The sequence below is a fragment of the Pleurodeles waltl genome, chromosome 6, assembly GCF_031143425.1.
Source record: "Pleurodeles waltl isolate 20211129_DDA chromosome 6, aPleWal1.hap1.20221129, whole genome shotgun sequence".
In the NCBI taxonomy this organism is placed as follows: domain Eukaryota; kingdom Metazoa; phylum Chordata; class Amphibia; order Caudata; family Salamandridae; genus Pleurodeles; species Pleurodeles waltl.
The window spans coordinates 488,653,421-488,671,828 of record NC_090445.1 but is presented as its reverse complement, the minus strand read 5'-3'; the positions used below and the strand labels follow the sequence as shown (position 1 = coordinate 488,671,828).

Genomic DNA, 18,408 nt, shown 5'->3' with positions numbered 1-18,408 from the left:
GTCGGTCTTCTTTCCTCTTCCATACAGGCCATATTTCCAGGTCCTTTGCATTACCGGGCTCTTCAGCGTCTAAAGATTCAACATTTACGCAAAGGGCTTTCTTATGCAGATGTTATTCCTCTGGATTACGATTCCCGTACAGAGTTGCAATGGTGGACAGACCATTTAGATGCCTGGAACGGGAGAACTATCTTTCCATCAGTCCCAGATCTTGTATTAGAGTCAGATGCAACACTAACCGGCTGGGGGGCCCGTTGTGGCACAATCTCGACTGGAGGTTCATGGTCGTTAGAGGAGTCCAAATTGCATATCAATTGTTTAGAGATGTTTGCAGGCTCCTTTGCATTCAGAAGCCTCGGAAAGAACAAGGTCTGTTGCGCTATCCTTCTCAGGATGGACAATATTTCAGCGGTCTGTTACATAAACCATCTTGGAGGTACAAGATCCAAACCCCTAGCAGAATTAGCAAAGAGCTTTTGGGAATTTTGCCTTACAAACCAAATTTCAGTTCATGCAGAGTGTCTTCCGGGAACTCTCAACTCTGTTGCCGATTGACACTCTCGTCATCTCCACGACTCAAGCGATTGGATGCTCCATCCCACGATCTTCCATTTTCTTCAGAACAAATGGGGGCCCATGACGATCGACTTGTTTGCATCTCGTCTCAACTCACAACTCCCTCAATTCTTCAGCTGGCGTCCGGATCCTTTGGCCCTGGCCTCCGATGCATTCCTTCAAGATTGGTCCAAGTTCCTTTCATACGCTTTCCCCCCCTTCGTTATGATCAGCAGGGTGTTAGCTCAGGTCCGCCGTCAGCAAGCTACTTTAATACTTATTGCCCCTTTCTGGCAATCCCAGATTTGGTTTCCAACTCTTCTGGAATAAGCAATAGATTTTCCTTTTCTCATTCCTTCTTTCCCAGACCTTCTTTTGGATCCTCTGCAACGTCCGCACAACCTCATTCTCGACAACATCCTGTCTCTTTCAGCATGGAAAATTTCGGGAGTTCCCAACATTTCCCTCTCATTTCGTCACAAGCTTCGGAATACATCAGACAGTCCTGGGCTCCTGGAACAACAAAAGCTTACAAATCAGCTTGGGCTTTATGGCATAGCTGGTGTCTGGGAAAACACATCGATTCCCTTTCAGCAGATGTCACCTTTATAGTGAATTTCCTTGCCGCTGAGGCTAGTAAGGGCAAAGCATATTGTACTATTAATTTGTACAGGTCAGCCATTTCTTCTAATCACCAGTTTGTCAACGGAAAACCGGTGGGTGAACACCCACTTATTTATCGTCTTTTAAAGGGAGTAAAGTTTGCCAATCCTCCATTACCTAAATTCAGATTTTTATGGGATGTTAATGTAGTTCTGAATTTTTTCCTCTCGTGGCCCGACAATTCTTCCCTTTCTTTGAAGATGTTGTCGGCTAAACTCACCATGTTGTTGTGCCTTATTTCTATTAAACGACTTTCTGATGTCAAAGCTTTAGATATCTCCGCAAGACAGTTTACTCCTTCCGGTGTGTTTTTTACTGTGTCTCGAAGAACAAAAACAAATTTACAGTCTGTTTTTTATCCATATTTTCCGGATCGTCCTAAATTATGTGTTGCACAATGTTTAAAAGCTTATGAACTCATGACTGCTCATCTAAGAACGTCCTCAACTCATCAATTGCTTATCTCCTTCAGGAAACCTTATAAGCCGGTGTCTTCGGCCACCTTGGCTCGCTGGGTTAAGTGGATTATGTCTTTGGCTGGGATTGACACTTCCACTTTTGGAGCTCACTCTTCCAGAGGTGCTATGGCGTCCAAAGCCTTTTGGACGGGTTCCCGTCTTGAGGACATTCTTAGATCTGCAGATTGGTCTAATGACAATGTTTTTAGAGTATTTTATTGTAAACCAGTAGATAATGTTTCTTCGAATGTCATTAATTTGCTTTAAACTCGCATAATAGGAGCCTCCGGCCTTGTCATAAAATGTAGATTTTCCTAGTTTTAATGACGGAAAGTCTTAATTTTATTAAAGACACGGAGGCGAGTATTATCCCACCCTGGTTGTAGTAACTATTGTCTGTTTTATTTCTCCCATCCCCTTAGTGTCAACATCGTCTGTTCAACCTGCTACCTATACCTTCCAGTCATGGTGTGGATGCTCCATCAACATCTTCCATCTCTCCTTTTCCTCTTCTCTGCCTGGCGGATCACCAGTGTGCTTCTCTCCAACATCAGTTTCCTGGACTTATGAACTTTTGCTCCGAGTTGTTATCTTTTATTATGGCTGTTCTCATTTTGGCTTCTATTTTTCCTTTATTTCGTACCAGCTGAGTGTTAAGCGCAAGAAAAGAGGGCTGTTCGCAGTCCAGTTACGTCATAATACCATACATTAATGTTGATTGGTTACTGTTTATGGACTTCAAATTGTTTCCCATTGTTTTCTCTACGCCCATGGGATTTGTAGTTTCTTCACTTGCTGCTGTTTTAATTAAAGCAAGAAAAGAACGCATAATACTCGCCTCCGTGTCTTTAATAAAATTAAGACTTTCCGTCATTAAAACTAGGAAAATCTACATTAACTTGCATTAGTTTAACATTAGCTTGACTAGGCCTGAATTCCGTTACATGAGAAAGGGTTTTCCATTTCTGTTAACCTGTCATTTTCATTGTAGGTGCAGTCACATAGAATGTTAATTTGGAAATAGATGTGCTAATGTTTTACTGATAGAGAGTCTGAGAAAGAGTCCTTGAATGTGGAACATGAGGAGCTCGAGAGTAAAAAGACTGTCCCTTATTCATGCATGTTGCAAAAGATGTCTAGAGGACGAAGGACAGCAGCGATCCCAGGACTTCTGTGGGAGTTGCAGGTGATATTGCAAGTTACAACTTGGGACAAGAGAATACAATAGAGCTTGTAGTGGGGTGACCAAAATGTGTTACCTGATGTATTAAATAGGACTTTCACTAATTGGAGAGCAGATTTCCTTGGACTTTGCAAGATACAGACCTCTAACTTTCCCCTTTTGCCCTATGCTTTGCTGAGTGTGGCTTAGGCTTACAGTTTACTCTATAAGAATACTCTAGACCAAGCTTCTGAAATGCTGACACCTTCCTCTTCATTTTTTAAATCAGTCTGTCCTATTTTTATTCCTCGCCTCTTGTCCTTATGTCCTTTAATTAGATTTTTCAAGCCTTTCAATAGATTAGATCTTTAAAGGATTTACCCTAACTGCACATAGTTCGCATTAGCAAGATTATTTAATTTGCACTAATGTGTTTATAGAGTGGACCAGTGATTGTTTTCAGAGCATCAAATCCTACTTTTGATATTTTGTAGTCCTGTTACTGAGTTTCTGGTTTGCCTAATGTTAACCCGTTTAAATTTCTGTAGAGGTATCGGCTACCCTATGGTGACTGTGTTTCTTTACAGTATATTTTTGAGATTTGTCTACAGTAACCTGAGTGTCAATGTGTAATAAAACCCTTTAACTTTATTTCCGTTTTGGGTCCTTATTGTATGGCCAAATGGTTACACAGTTAAATTAATGTTGATTGATTTTATTCATTGTCACCTGACTCCCTACTTAAACCCTATGCACAAATCCAAAGATTCATCTGCCTCAGAATTAGAGCACACAAAATCCTCCATCCAAGTTATAGGAATAGTTTTCTGGTGCTTACCAGTCTCTGCTATGAATCAGGCTCTTAGTATTCAAAAAGCAACCCCCAGTTCCCACCCACCCAACTCACTGTTCTCCCCTTTGAACTCTAGTCAGGTCATGAATATGCAGAGAGAGTTTACTAAGCTATGTTTCTATAAGTTCAGGAAGGGTTTTGTGTTACTCCGTTCAGTCCTTCCGGCTGAGGTTTCCTGGTCAAACACACCTCTAAAAATCAGATTTATTCTGAAGTTCTGCAACTTGTGATTAAGGCTAGGATTTCTTAATGCAATGAGCTACAAATAACACATGCCTAGCAAGTGGTATGATTTGGGGGAATATTTGACATCACAACTGAAACATTTGATCAACTGTTAATTCTACTTTTATATCATCTGTATTATGTTTGGAAAAGTTTCACATTTTTTAATATATGTTTACAGTTAGTACAAATTTGATTTGAAATGTATGAAAATTCATTTATCAGTTCCGCAACTTAGGTGTTTTAGAGCATATTTATTTTTCGTTCATTTGGCATGTGCTTACGTTAGCATAACCAGGCCTAAAATTGATATAACTGGGCCTCAGACTGCCTGTAAAATAAATCCTGGTGGATTCTTCAGGTTTAGAAGCCTGCTGAAGTTCTGCTGAAGTTCTTTTAAAATAGGATCTGTTTTGTAGTTCAGCTTCTTGTACTGATTCTAACTTGTGCTTCACAGAAAGCCATGCCAGAGATATCCTCAAAATGAGGCAAATAATCAAGGCTGCTATTGCTCGCAGAGACAACTGTCCATTTATTCATTTAAATGCTTTATTGTTTAGCAGTGCAATGTCATTTCTCCTTGTCTGTACCTTAAAGGAGACACTACAATATTAATAACTAAAGCGGTCTTTAGGGTAGCTTGTTTTATGCAACACAATTTCTGAAACGTTGAATGGATTTGTCATGAAACTTTATTCAGCCCTATCACACTAACTTATGTCTCCAGTGTTCTTTTACACTCATCTAAAACTATACAAAGGACATATCCTTGCATTCATATTGAGCAGTCTTCATGTTGGACAGTCATTTAATTCTGTAATTTGGTTATTTCTGAGCCATTGCTTTAAGCCTACTCTTCAGAGGCAGACTTCATGTTGGTCCTCTCTCCACCTTAGTACTTACAGAATTTACAGACCTTTTACTCGCTTTATTGAATGCAGACTCTATGAGAGTTGGCTGCGTTATCCTGTGCTTAGAATATTTTTAATTATGGCTATTGATTTATTACTAGAAGTCAACCTTATGTTGAAACCTCTCAACTATATTGAGCTATATTAATACTAATTTGAACTGAATAACCAATTGATTTTTTGCTTTGTGATTTTTGTTCAATGTGAATAAACCTTCATTGTTTTGAGTTCAAATATTGTCCAGGGTAGGTTTTCTTTCCTTTCCTTGGGCTCTTATCCATTGGGACTCATACCGCCACAGTCTTGCATATTAGCCCTTCAACTTTTTATTGGTGCAAAGCGCAGACAGGTGTAACTATGCATATTGTAAATTATGACACAAATCATCAAGATGATAGGCATGTTTCGTTCCTAATCCGAGCAAAAATTAATCAGTACAAAATGTAATGCTTTTTGGTGCATTTTTAAAGACACTATGTGCAATACTATATCTCACCTCCCTGTTGGTTTAGAGCAACAGTATTGGGGTTACCAGCATTGTTTGTTTTTAATTCTAATGGAGGTTCTTGATGATATAAAAAACATAATCTTAAGAAAACAGCTCCAATACAGACAATCATTTCTGGGTTTGTACACTTTTTACAGAGCTTCACCAATACATAGCACAGGCACACGGCAAGTGTTAATAACAACAGTACATGGTATCTTACCACAATAAACACAGAAAGCAGCATTAGATACTTATACAAAGACACAGATCCAATACAGTGTGACACAGCATTACAAGCTTCCTTCCACATAAACAAGCACACACAAATGTAACCGCAGAACAACACCCTCATAAACAGTGCAAGCTTCTATCACTTACACAGCACAGCAACAGCACAGCAAGCAGTGAAATCTTCACTTACAGAATGGCAAACAGCAGTGCAAGAATCCATCCCAACGCAAAGTCCGGGTGCAGCACAAGAAGCTGACTAGAAGCTTCCTCCTCACAAACAGAACAGTTATGCACCAGCAGCCCAGGCGTCTTTAGTCCTTGAGCATCTAGAGCTCCCATGTTGAAATGACTTTGAAGCATACAAGGGTGTTTTAAGGCAGGCCCAATCCTGACTATGAAGAAGGTCTGACTATTGACCAGTTTGAGGTTCAGTTTAGAAGACAACCCACTAGTGAGCTCACATCTCCACTCTCTTATTCAATTTTATAAAAAAGAAAGACACAAGCACTACTTGCAAAACAAATGAGTTAATATTACAGTATGATCAGGAATTACATCTGAAATGTGGGTATTTCTCCTGCCATCAAGGTTTTAGTCTAAATTAAATGCAGAATGAGTAAATGAAAATATCTTTGGCAGTGAGGTGAATTTCACACTGCCAGGCTGTAACCACAAGATCAAGCTCCATACTACCATCTGCGACCTTATAATTTCTTATTGCTCACTTAGTTTTTCTCTTTTGAGGCGTAGGGTTTCTTATAAAACAGTATTCTGTACTAATCCAGGGTCCACATTTTTTTCTTGTGAAAAACTCACATCTAGGTCCATGTGCATTTAGTATGTGATGATTTGTGAACTTTACAAGTCACTTTTGTGAGTTTATGGAACAGAATTTATTTATTCAACTCCTGAAAGACAACTATGCACAAAGTAATGTACTCCCCTAAATATTTAGAAACTTGGAAAAAGGCAGTGTCTGTGGCTGATTGTTAGAAATTGGGTTTTTGGTTGGCAGTAAGGTTAGCCCCTGTCCAAGCAAGAACCCTCACTCTAGTCAGGGTAAGTCACACACAATCCAAACTAGTCTGTGCCCACCCCCTGGTAGCTTGGCACTGAGCAGTCAGGCTTAACTTAGAAGGCAATGTGTAAAGTATTTGTGCAATAAATCATACAATAACACAATATAGCACCACAAAAATACACCACACAGTGTTTAGAAAAATATATAATATTTATCTGGGTATTTGCAGGTCAAAACGATCAAAGATGCAATATGAATTTGTAAAGATATCACTGAAAAGTGATATAAAGTGTCCTAGGTCTTTTAAAAGCAAACAAAGTCTCTTTCAAGCACAAAGTACCTGGTTTGGATTGGAAAATCTCCGCAGAGGGCCGCAGAGGAGGAGATGCGTGGAAAAATGGTGTGTGCGTCGGTTACGCCCCTTCACACACGGACTTGCATTGTTATTTTCCACGCGCGGAGACGTGCGTCGTTCTACGGGAAGAAAAATGGTGGGTGCGTCGGTTTCGCCCCTTCACACACGGACTTGCGTCATTATTTTTCACTCGGGGAAGACGTGTGTCGTTTTCCGGCATGCGGACCGTCTCTTTCTGCGGGTCACGGGATTACCAGATGTCCCAGGGTCTGTGCGTGGAATCCTAGGCTTGTTATCCGGCTGCGCGTCGTTCCGGTGGCCTGTGCGTGGAATTTTCTTCCTCACGGCAGGCGTTGCATCGATTTCCTCTCTGGAAGTCGGTTGGCGTTGTCCAGGCGGACCGTGCGTCTAAGTTCCGGTCATACCGCAGGCGTCGCGTCGAGCTGCGTCTTTCCGGATCGGCGTACGGTGAATTTTTCACCGCGGAGCAAGCTGTGCGTCAAATTTTTCGGCGCACAAGGAGTCCAGTTGAAAAAGAGAAGTCTTTTTGGTCCTGAGACTTCAGGGAACAGGAGGCAAGCTCTATCCAAGCCCTTGGAGAGCACTTTTGCAGCCAGACAAGAGTTCAGTAAGGCAGCAGGCCAACAGCAAGGCAGCAGTCCTTTGTAGAAAGCAGTCAGGTGAGTCCTTTGAGCAGCCAGGCAGTTCTTCTTGGCAGGATGCAGGTTCTGGTTCAGGTTTCTTCTCCAGCAAGTGTCTGAGGTGGTAGGGCAGAGGCCCTGTTTTATACTAAAATGTGCCTTTGAAGTGGGGGAGACTTCAAAGATTGGCTAAGAAATGCACCAGGTCCCCTTTCAGTTCAATCCTGTCTGCCGGGGTCCCAGTAGGGGGTGTGGCAGTCCTTTGTGCGAGGGCAAGCCCTCCACCCTCCCAGCCCAGGAAGACCCATTCAAAATGCAGATGTATGCAAGTGAGGGTGAGTACCCTGTGTTTGGGGTGTGTCTGAGTGAATGCACAAGGAGCTGTCAACTAAACATAGCCAGACGTGGATTGTAAGGCACAGAAAGATTTAAGTGCAAAGAAATGCTCACGTTCTAAAAGTGGCATTTCTAGAATAGTAATATTAAATCCAACTTCACCAGTCAGCAGGATTTTAAAATACCATTCTGGCCATACTAAATATGACCTTCCTGCTCCTTTCAGATCAGCAGCTACCACTTCAATAATGTAGGAGGGCAGCCCCAATGTTAGCCTATGAAGGGAGCAGGCCTTACAGTAGTGTAAAAACGAATTTAGGAGTTTTACACTACCAGGACATATAAACTACACAGGTACATGTCCTGCCTTTTACCCACACAGCACCCTGCTCTAGGAGTTACCTAGGGCACACATTAGGGGTGACTTATACATAGAAAAAGGGGCGTTTTAGGCTTGGCAAGTACTTTCAAATGCCAAGTCGAAGTGGCAGTGAAACTGCACACACAGGCCTTGCAATGGCAGGCCTGAGACAAGGTTAAGGGGCTACTTAAGTGGGTGGCACAACCAGTGCTGCAGTCCCACTAGTAGCATTTAATCTACAGGCCCTGGGCACATATAGTGCACCCTACTAGGGTCTTACAAGTAAATCAAATAGCCAATCACGGATAAACCAATCAACAGTACAATTTACACAGAGAGCATTTGCACTTTAGCACTGGTTAGCAGTGGTAAAGTGCCCAGAGTTCAAAAGCCAACAACAACAGTTCAGAAAAAATAGGAGGAAGGAGGCAAAAAGTATGGGGATGACCCTGTAAAAAGGCCAGGTCCAACACTGATGTATATTAAAAACTAATTCATATGTTGTTTAATTCACAGTACAATAGCTTCACGTAGAATATCACTGTCTATCTGCAAAAAGCACACCACAAAGTTTACAGTCTCTTGGATCATCCATGGTAAGCATGTCATTCTTTCATAACTTTTTCACATTTTTTATAGGTACTACGAATTCTGCTGGCACTCATTGCAGCAACTTAATACTTAATAAAATGTAATGAAGTGAAACATAAATGTAGAAAACAAATTCAATCTTTCATAATCTATGGATTCCTGTTTTATCTTTAAGTATCATCTGCTTTGCCAGTTGCAAGATAGGCCCCTCAAGAGTGATTTATGACTTCTTGAAAGGTCACAGAGTTAGGCAGACAAGCTGTAAGTCTCCTCTATTCTAGTACACTCACAAGCATACACTCCTATTTGTCATCTCCTGCTCCACACTCTTAATTTGTGCTTCTGCTTTCCATATTCCAGCATCAAATTTGGGTCAGTTTCAAGAAGTTCCAACTTCAGGTGAACAGCCATTGGACAGCTTTGCAGGGACATGGGCCATGTCTGTGGATAGTCCTGAAGTCTCTTTTGAAAGCACAGTGTTCTGTTCCACTATGCTCTCTAAACCTAGCTACCCATTATGACCGCCGAGGGGTCAACTGGACTTGGAAGCCCGCTATTGCAGCAACAGTTTTTGTCTAGGGCAGTTGTCAGGAGATTTGTACTAACTCACTTGATGAGCTTGCTAAAAATAATTGCCAAGGAGTGCTCTTTTGGACTCTGAAGAGGCTGTTCAAGAAGGGGAAAGAAGCATGCATTTTTCAACAAATGCTGGCTGCTACTGAAGGAACAGTTTTGGGCTGGACAATTTGCTGACAGTGACAATTAAGACTAATGTAGAATGGAAGGCTACTCAATTTAGGCTGTTTTATCAATGGGTGATAGAAAGTGGCATTCTTCTCAAGTCTTGGAAGGAAACTACTATGAAACTCAATCACAGAACGGGTGAAGTCAGTTTTAAAGACATCTGTGTTAAAGTCTATACAAATATATTCATAAATTATCAGAATGGATGGGTAAAATATAATAATATGATCCCAAAAGTACAGGGGGTTTTCCTGCTAAAAGTTAAACGATTGAAACGTATTTTGGCATATGGATTTTGGTGCAGAAATCAATTAAATAGTTGGGAAATATCTTTGGATGCCTTCTTTCAATTCTCGCAGCTCTTCACACTTCAAAATGTGCATAGAAGGAGGTTGACAATAGCGGCAGACTTTCAAGTAGGAAATCACTGTTGAATGGCTTAAAGCAGGGCTGCATACTGGCACCAACATTTTTCCCTTTATTTGACCAACATGCCCCGAAGATTCCCTGAAATGAAGTCCTCCAGGAAAATGGATCAAGACACATTTCTTGTTTATTGTAAGCATATGATATTGTCCTTAGACTGTACCAGTGTTAATTTGTAAATAAAAAGGTTTCCGGTGCTCAAAGCCCTCCTCTTGAACACGCGGCTGCTGCAATTAAATGTGGGAACACAGAATACTGAGGCGGCATAATCCTGAAGCCATCTCGGGCCTCTTCAATTTATATAAAGCCACTCCCTGCCCCCTCAGCTCACTCTGGCAGCTTTTTGTTTTCTCCCTTTGTGACTCTTTTTCGTTTTTCTCTTCCTCCGTCTTTCTCATATGTGTCTTTTGCTCGCAGCAAATGCTTGAGGCAGAAGAATAAGCCCCGGCCCTCACAAATAAGTGCTGGTGCTCAGCACCGGATACAACAAGCACAAATTAAGCACTGGACTGTACACTAATGCCGGTGCTCAGCACCGGATACAACAAGCACAAATTAAGCACTGGACTGAACATTAAATGGTCTTCATTGCAAATTGACCACTCTTCAATTTTATTGTTAAGAAACTCATCTCGTAATAATTTTAGATAAAACCAAAATTTGACATATTTGGGCAAAAGGGGTAGAGATTTCTTTTGGTGTCTGGGAGACACTTGTGTAGAACAAGTAGAAATGTATAAATATTTAGGGCTAGTTTTCAACAAAATGTTGAGATGATTTGATTATATTGACCAGGTAGATGTGTGGGCCTTGACAACCACCAGGGGTTTTGAAACTTTAATTCTGATTTTGGGGGGGTTTGGATGCGACACCTAAGAACATCTTTATCACAGCCCAGTCCCATATGGGGCACGATTGTTTGCCTTAGATCACAAGATAAGCTGGGATATCTAAAAGAACGGTATGTGGAAACAAATCTTGAGTTTACTACCCTTTACTATAATCCAGGTAATCAGAAAAGCAGAACTTTGCTAGTATGCATGCTTTAAGATACTTTTTCTCTATCGTTTAAGGAGTAAGAAAACGTTTCAGCGTTGTCTTGGAAAGATCTATAGTATTGTGGAAGTGACTGGGCAATCTCCACTCAAAAGCAGATCTGAGCACTAAAAGCATTTGCACACAGTATAGAGAAACAGCTTTTTAAGGTTCATGCTTTAGAGACAGAGAGCCTGATTTAGATCTCGGCGCATGGGTTACTCATTCACAACAGTGATGTATATCCCACCCGCCGAAAATTGAAATATCATAGGAATTAATGGTATTTAAGATTTCCTTGGACGGAATATCCGTCATCGTTGTGACAAAGTAACCCCTCCACCAAAATCTAAATCAGACCCAGAATTTTTTTGGAGTCTAAGCAGTTGATTTCTTTAACTTTATATTTGCTGTGTGTTGATATTGTGTTTTCATACATCATCTGCTTTCCTGATCATAAAATAAGCTCTGATGTTTTTGAATCTACACTAGGACATAAAGCACTGGACTAAAATGAAAACCAATTAATTGGAACTGCTGGTGTAGTTTGAATGTTTTGTAAAATTTATATTTATTTCTAGCTCTACAACGCCAATTTTTATAACCTGTATTTGTTAAATATTTACCAAGGTAGCAGTCTTCGGTCCTGGGCCTTTTGAAGGATATTAGTTGTAAAGATGTGGTGAATGGGCTAAGTCGCTTTTTAATTAGGGTAACTAAAGCACGTTTTAATTCAATTTCTACTGAGTGTAGGAACTATGGGATATTTGTGCTATTTACTTGTAATAAAATACTGGTCACAATTTGCAACCAGTATTTTTGCTACCAGAAAATAATTTTAAGAATGACCTATGTGCTAATAGGTTATTCTTAAAATTCCAAATCGTAGTGCACTGAAATCTGAACTACTCCATGCATATTAAAAAGGTTGGTCACAAATTCCGACTCATTACGACTGGAGGAAATCATAGGGATGGTGGCCTACTGGGGTCGGCAGGCCACGATATCTGTAACTGATTTCTTATAAAGCAATTTTCTTTTTAAATGGAGCATGTTTTCCTCAAAGGAAATGGGACTGACTATTAACACACTTTTTTAAAAAAAATTGTATGAGGAAGCAGAGGTCCCCTGTACCACTGCTTCCTCTTAAAAAACTTTTTTTACATTCTCAGACGTAAAGCAGTCCTTTAGAGGTGTCTGTAAAATATCAGTGTTTTGCAAGACAAATTCACACAAAATATTTATCCATCGTCTACCGATACGGTATACGGAAGGGGTGCCTACAACATACTCCTTTCAGGTACCTAATCAGTATCCATTCGGAATCCCATTTTAGAGGTTTAAAAAACTTTTCAAACTCCTAAAATGTGTTAAGTGAATTAAAAGACGTTTTAACAGCTCCAAGTGCCAATTCTGAGAGTTGTGACCATTACAATGCTTAGTACACCTGGCCTCTTGTGTTTTAATGTAATTTGTTAGGTGTAACGTGGCTTTCAGATTCTAGATTTTTATACTGTGGATTTTATTGGTATTATTCTTACTCAGGTGTCAATAAACATATTTTAAAATATGAATTGACTAGATAGATCTTTCTTTTGATAGTTCATGTAGTGCTTTAGCTTGTGGGGCCAAGCTAGGCCATTGCTTCAGCTTCCTAGACATCTGTGGGTTGCTCATCTCTATCTTTATGTGCGCAATCAATATGATAAGACCGCAGAGAGAGCAATCCCTATGTAGAGGTGAGGAAGGAAAGATAAACATCTGACAGCACTTGTAAGACCTCATCTGGAATACACGGTCTAATTCTGCAGTAGTCATGTGTAGTACAGTCTGGATCTTGATGCCTCATTTGAGCATTGCTTAGATCTATAGAGCAAACATCTGTAGTACCATGCCCACTTTTAAAAGCTCATCTGGAGTCCTGTTTCGAGACTGTGAGGCAATCTCTGCCCTATGTGGGAATTTTATATTTGGTTTTGATCTTTCTCTTTCTCAATGTCATCTCCAGAACTACTTAAACTCCAAAACCTAACTTACTCTTTTGTACTCGACTGCAACATTTATGCAGAGCTTCATACCTCTGAGTACATGGCTTACAGGTTGTTTGATGTAGTTTGACCTATATGAGACGTGAAGAGTTAGTTGCATGAGGTTAAACACAAGCTTCAAACAGTATGGGGAACGACACTGCGCATACACAGGATGTGTTGCAGCATATTTGAAAAACTTTTTCAAAAGTGGTCAGTGTTGCGACTGCTATAACTTGTGTAGCGTGTGGATCAGTTGCATCCACCAGCATGTACTATATGGAGTTAACCCAAAAGCAACTGTGGCCCAACAACAAAGAAGGCACTGTTAAGCAAGCAGGGTTTATACCACTGAGGTCCACCATTATGCCAAAGTCCCTAGAAGAACTTTTAAGCAATCATGGTATATGCAATGAAGGCCAACTATGCGAAACAGGTTCCCAATCCCATGGAAGAACTGGTAAGCAACCATGGTACATTTAAATTAGGCCCACAGAGATGCGGCGGGCTGCCAACGCTTTGGAGGAACTGTTACGCAACTAAAGTCAATCCAATGGAAGTCCACCATGACGTGACCGATGCCCAAACCCCTGGTGGCACAGTTAAGCAACTAAGGCATACCATGTAGAACCAATCAGAAAGCAGACAGACACAACTCAATGAGGCACATACAAGCAGCTGGAGTATGTGTTTTCAGTGTAAGGTTCTAAAAGTCCAGCTGGGGAAAAATAGCGTGCAATCCAAGGACATCACCTGCAACATAATATATGGTTTGTAAGGGTCCACTTGGAAGGGGTGGCAATGCAGCTCACATGGCTTGGTGCAATCAGGGGACCAAAGTTAGACTTTGTTAGTCAGTGATCCTCTGGGAAGAAAGTGGTTAGCTTTTGTACAATGACAATGTATGTCACTGGAGAAATGCAGGGAGAGGAAAAACAGAAAGTGGAGCTATCTTTTAACTCCTGGTCCTATCAGCAGCCTTTGACACGGTCTGCCACCGCACCCTATCAGCACGCCTCCATGACGCCGGTATCCAAGAGAAGGCCCTGTCCTGGACCACATCCTTCCTCTCCGGCAGAACCCAGAGCGTCCGCCTCCCACCCTTCTGCTCCAAAACCACTGAGATCATCTGCGGCGTCCCACAGGGATCCTCCCTCAGCCCGACACTGTTCAATATCTACATGGCCCCCCTCGCCCACGTCGCACGACAACACAACCTCAACATCATCTCCTACGCCGACGACACCCAGCTGATCATATCCCTTACCGAAGATCCCCACACCGCCAAAGCTTACCTCCAACGAGGAATGAAGGCCGTAGCCGACTGGATGAAGGACAGCAGACTGAAGCTGAACTCAGACAAGACGGAGGTCCTCATTCTCGGACCCACCCCATCAGCCTGGGACGACTCTTGGTGGCCCACGTCTCTAGGCACAGCCCCGGAACCCATGGACCACGCACACAACCTGGGGGTCATCCTCGACTCCACTCTCTCCATGACCAGGCAAGTCAACACCGTCTCCGCGTCCTGCTTCAACACCCTCCGTATGCTCCGCAGGATCTTCAAATGGATCCCCCTCAACACGAGAAAAACCATTACCCAGGCCCTCATCACCAACAGACTCGACTACGGGAACGCCCTCTACTCAGGAATTACAAACAAGCTCCTGAGACGACTCCAACGCATCCAGAACGCCTTGGCCCGACTCATCCTCGATGTCCCCCGCCGCAGCCACATCACACTCCACCTGAGAGGCCTGCACTGGCTCCCCGTCAACAAAAGGATCACCTTCAAGCTCCTGATCCACGCACACAAAGCACTGCACAACACCGGACCCACCTACCTCAACAACCGACTCAGCTTCCACACCCCCACCCGAAGCCTCCGCTCAGCCAACCTCGCCCTCGCCACAGTCCCCCGCATCTGAAAAACCACCGGCGGCGGCAGATCCTTCTCCTACCTCGCCGCCAAGACCTGGAACACTCTCCCCACCATCCTACGACAGACCCAGGACCTGCTGGCCTTCAGAAGACTCCTCACGACCTGGCTCTTCGACCAGTAGCACCCCCCCCCCTCCCCAGTGCCTTGAGACCCTCGCGGGTATGTAGCGCGCTTTACAAATGCAGTGATTGATTGATTGATTGAACTTGTTGCAAGCACAAACTTCTTAGCTGAAATATATATCATCAATCTTCAAGTGGGTCTGAACTGTGATACGGCTAACTCAATCTTTTGTTGTTTAGCAGCTGCTGAAGTGAATATTGTTATGTTAAGTTTATAAATCGATACACAAACACACTCACATCTATTATATTGCATGAATGCAGACAAAGAGAAATGTATTGTAGTACTACAAAGGTACAAGCATAATATGTACCTGCTTATTGTGCACAATGTTTCTCAGAAATAACTAATCAAGTCTCCCATTTTACAGGGGAGGCATAATATAGACATTGACTTACTTGCCTTGGCTCACACCCAGCCAGTAAGGACAAATATAATACATTGGGGACTGGTGTATCACTGAACTTTACCCGTGATTCTATGTTTATAGGGAAACCGGTTGATATATAAGGAACTTTATTTCTAGACACCAAAACAAGGGCCTCGACTGCTGCACCATAGCACACTAGCACACATTTGCTTCGTCAGTCCCTCACTCAAACTGCCTCTCGTTAGGACTTGATGTGTCCCTGCGCCTTAGCTCTCACCATTTGTATTTTGTAAATTACAGTCTTACTCGTCAAACGATAGAGGCAGAATTATAATTTCCACGAGACAAAGTGATATCCTGGGCTAACTAGCTTGCCAGTCAAAGGATCTGGCAGCTAAGAAGGGGAAATGCGAGAGCTCTGCGATTTGCCTTGCTCTCGTGAACAGCCACTCAAATGCCTTTTTGCATTCGTGCATAGCAGTTTTAATTTTACAGTTTTACGTGCAAACTGAAGTGCCAGAATACAAATCGGCTAGTGTGTGAAGACTGACGAAATTTCGCATTACTTTCACAGCATCTCTGACTTTTTTAGATTACTTTCCTCGGAAAATAATATCACGGCAGGATGGGGAAATGTAGATGACTGGAACACTTACCCGGGTTAAAATCGTCCTGCCCGGTGTAGAAGTAGAGGGCGAGGAATATGCCCAGGGATGCGACAATCAGCTTCAGGAGTAGACCCATGGTGTCTGTGGTGAGAAGAGAAAGCACGACGGGTGAATGCCAGGTCAGAGGTACCGACAAATTCAATAAAAAGCACGTATCGCCTGTTTTTTTCCGACCTTTAGCCAGGGAGTGTTACCCCGCCCACACCAGACTTTGAAACACCCCTCAAGCTCGCCCTCCTCCCACTATCTCTCCCCAGTAAGCACGTGTTCGCCTTGCGTCGCACCCGACCTATTTCTTATCTACCGGTTGTGTCCTTGGCTCTGAGTCGCCTGGGGTGCGAACTTGGCATGCACATCTGTACATGGTGGCAGCTATGCGAGAATGCAACGTAAGCAAAACCAGGACGCTAAATGATGCACTGTTCCTGGTTTTGTTTACCATGCTGCAGGGATCCTTGACAACGCCTAGAGCTGAGGACAGGAAGGAGCAGAACCAGATCCCCCCGCCCGAGAGCCTGAGCGCCACGCCTCTGAGGCAGCCCCACTCTGTGCCAAGTGTTACAGGGAACACGCTCAACAGGTAGCATGTTAACCAAGCATTTTCAATGCAACGGGTCTCTCATTTGTTTGAGTTAGAGCTATTAGCGAAGTGCATTTTTTATTTTGATAGGGTTGGTAGCCCCTTCAGAATTACTTTCACCCTGAGTTTCCCATTTTTGTAACACCATTGTGGGGAAACGCTGGCCCATTTCCCAGGCTACTTGTAGCTAGGGGCCGAAAGGTGGTTCAGGAATGAACTGCTCACAAAGGAAACACCTAAAAGGCTATTATTTGGTTAATTTTGCATTGTAAAAAATATCTGGGGCACCGGAAATATGCGATTTTGCGCTGCTGTGATTTCCACATAATTATGGATTTGCCTCATTTGTCACATAATCCATAATTTATTGCAAAATCTACAGATGTTAACAAAACAGATTTCTAGACCATATGGCTCGAAAGTTACTAAAAACACAGCAACACAGTGGAACACTTGACTGGTCAACTTTCTATTGCTTAATGGTGAATTTTGGCACCAAACTGATCCCAAAAAATTTAAACCCTTGCTCAGCTAGTGCTAACATATAAAAATAACAAAATAATGAAGCAATACTATCACAAAATGTACTACACGATGCTGCAAAAAATAATAATCTTGCCACATAATTAAGGCAATCCTACCGCATAATTTGGCTCTGCACTACCGCATAATTCCAGTGGCCGGGCAAATACCCAGTAACATACCTTAATTGAACCCAATTGCCTCGCAATAACTATCACAGTGTGTCAGCAACTGTGAATTACGTCGATTTCAGCCCCCCGCTAGGAAACAATGGAACCTACTTGTAGAAAATTATCAAACTCATTCCCCACATCCTACTCACCCGCCCCTTAACCAGTCCACAACCATGTGTAAGGTTTGCAGATAGAAAGGCGTGTATTAGCAAATACTAGTCGTCCTCCTTGAACTCCGCCAAAGCAACTTTCTTCTAGTGGTAGCTTGACCTATTAACTGCTCTGACACACCTTAAATTGTGCTGTGAGTTGCCTTTTTCATGCAAAATTGCTGTGGTTGTAATCTGCAAGGAAAATTGAATAAAAATAAATGTGCGGGCACGTAGAAGTGGGGGAGGATCTTGGTAGGTAAATAAATAAAAAAATAGAGACGGATCTACGGACGAAGTCATTTTCCATAAAAAATGTGCACAGCAACGAAAAAGGAACTGAATGTAGACAGCGGTGAGGAGCAAGCGTTGGTGCCCGGAAAACAGCCAAACGCAGAGACTGAGACGAAAGGCCCCCTGGAGACTGCGAGGTCTCGATGGTTGTTTTCACCCTCTTTCATCCCTTTGTGCCCCCTGTTCAATTCACATGCAGATTAGCTCGGGCCAAATCTTGGCAAAATAGCCTGTTCTCCCCGCCTGCTCTGATCCGGGAGGGAAACAGAAAAAAATCTAAATATTTATGAGTCTCTAACTCAATCCTCCCCACTCGCACTTTCCATTTATGATGCACTCCTGTTGAATGTTGAAGGACTGCGTTATTGAATGCATGCCCGCACACACGGATAGAGGAACCCAGCAAACAAAGACACACACACACACAAACCATTATCGAGCTTCTAATGCCGGTATGTACCAAACAGTTCCAGTGAAGGCAGTGAAAAAACATGAAGGGGAA

The 18,408-nt window shown here is 42.4% G+C and overlaps 1 protein-coding gene across 3 annotated transcripts in view; it reads right to left on the bottom strand.

The window, feature by feature from the left end:
- HSD11B1 (hydroxysteroid 11-beta dehydrogenase 1) overlaps positions 1-16,674 on the bottom strand; it is a 238,792-nt gene extending 222,118 nt beyond the window's left edge. The window contains exons 1-2 of one of the 3 annotated variants that reach the window (XM_069238630.1): positions 16,628-16,674; positions 16,177-16,269 (exon numbers count right to left, since the gene is read on the bottom strand). In XM_069238630.1, the coding sequence (XP_069094731.1) occupies positions 16,177-16,264 (88 nt within the window). In that variant the 5' untranslated portion in view covers positions 16,265-16,269; positions 16,628-16,674. Of the gene's footprint in view, positions 1-16,176; positions 16,270-16,362; positions 16,382-16,492; positions 16,596-16,627 lie in introns of those variants that run through there. The other 2 variants (XM_069238628.1, XM_069238629.1) reach the window with 2 other exon arrangements.
- Between the last annotated feature and the right edge of the window lie 1,734 nt (positions 16,675-18,408).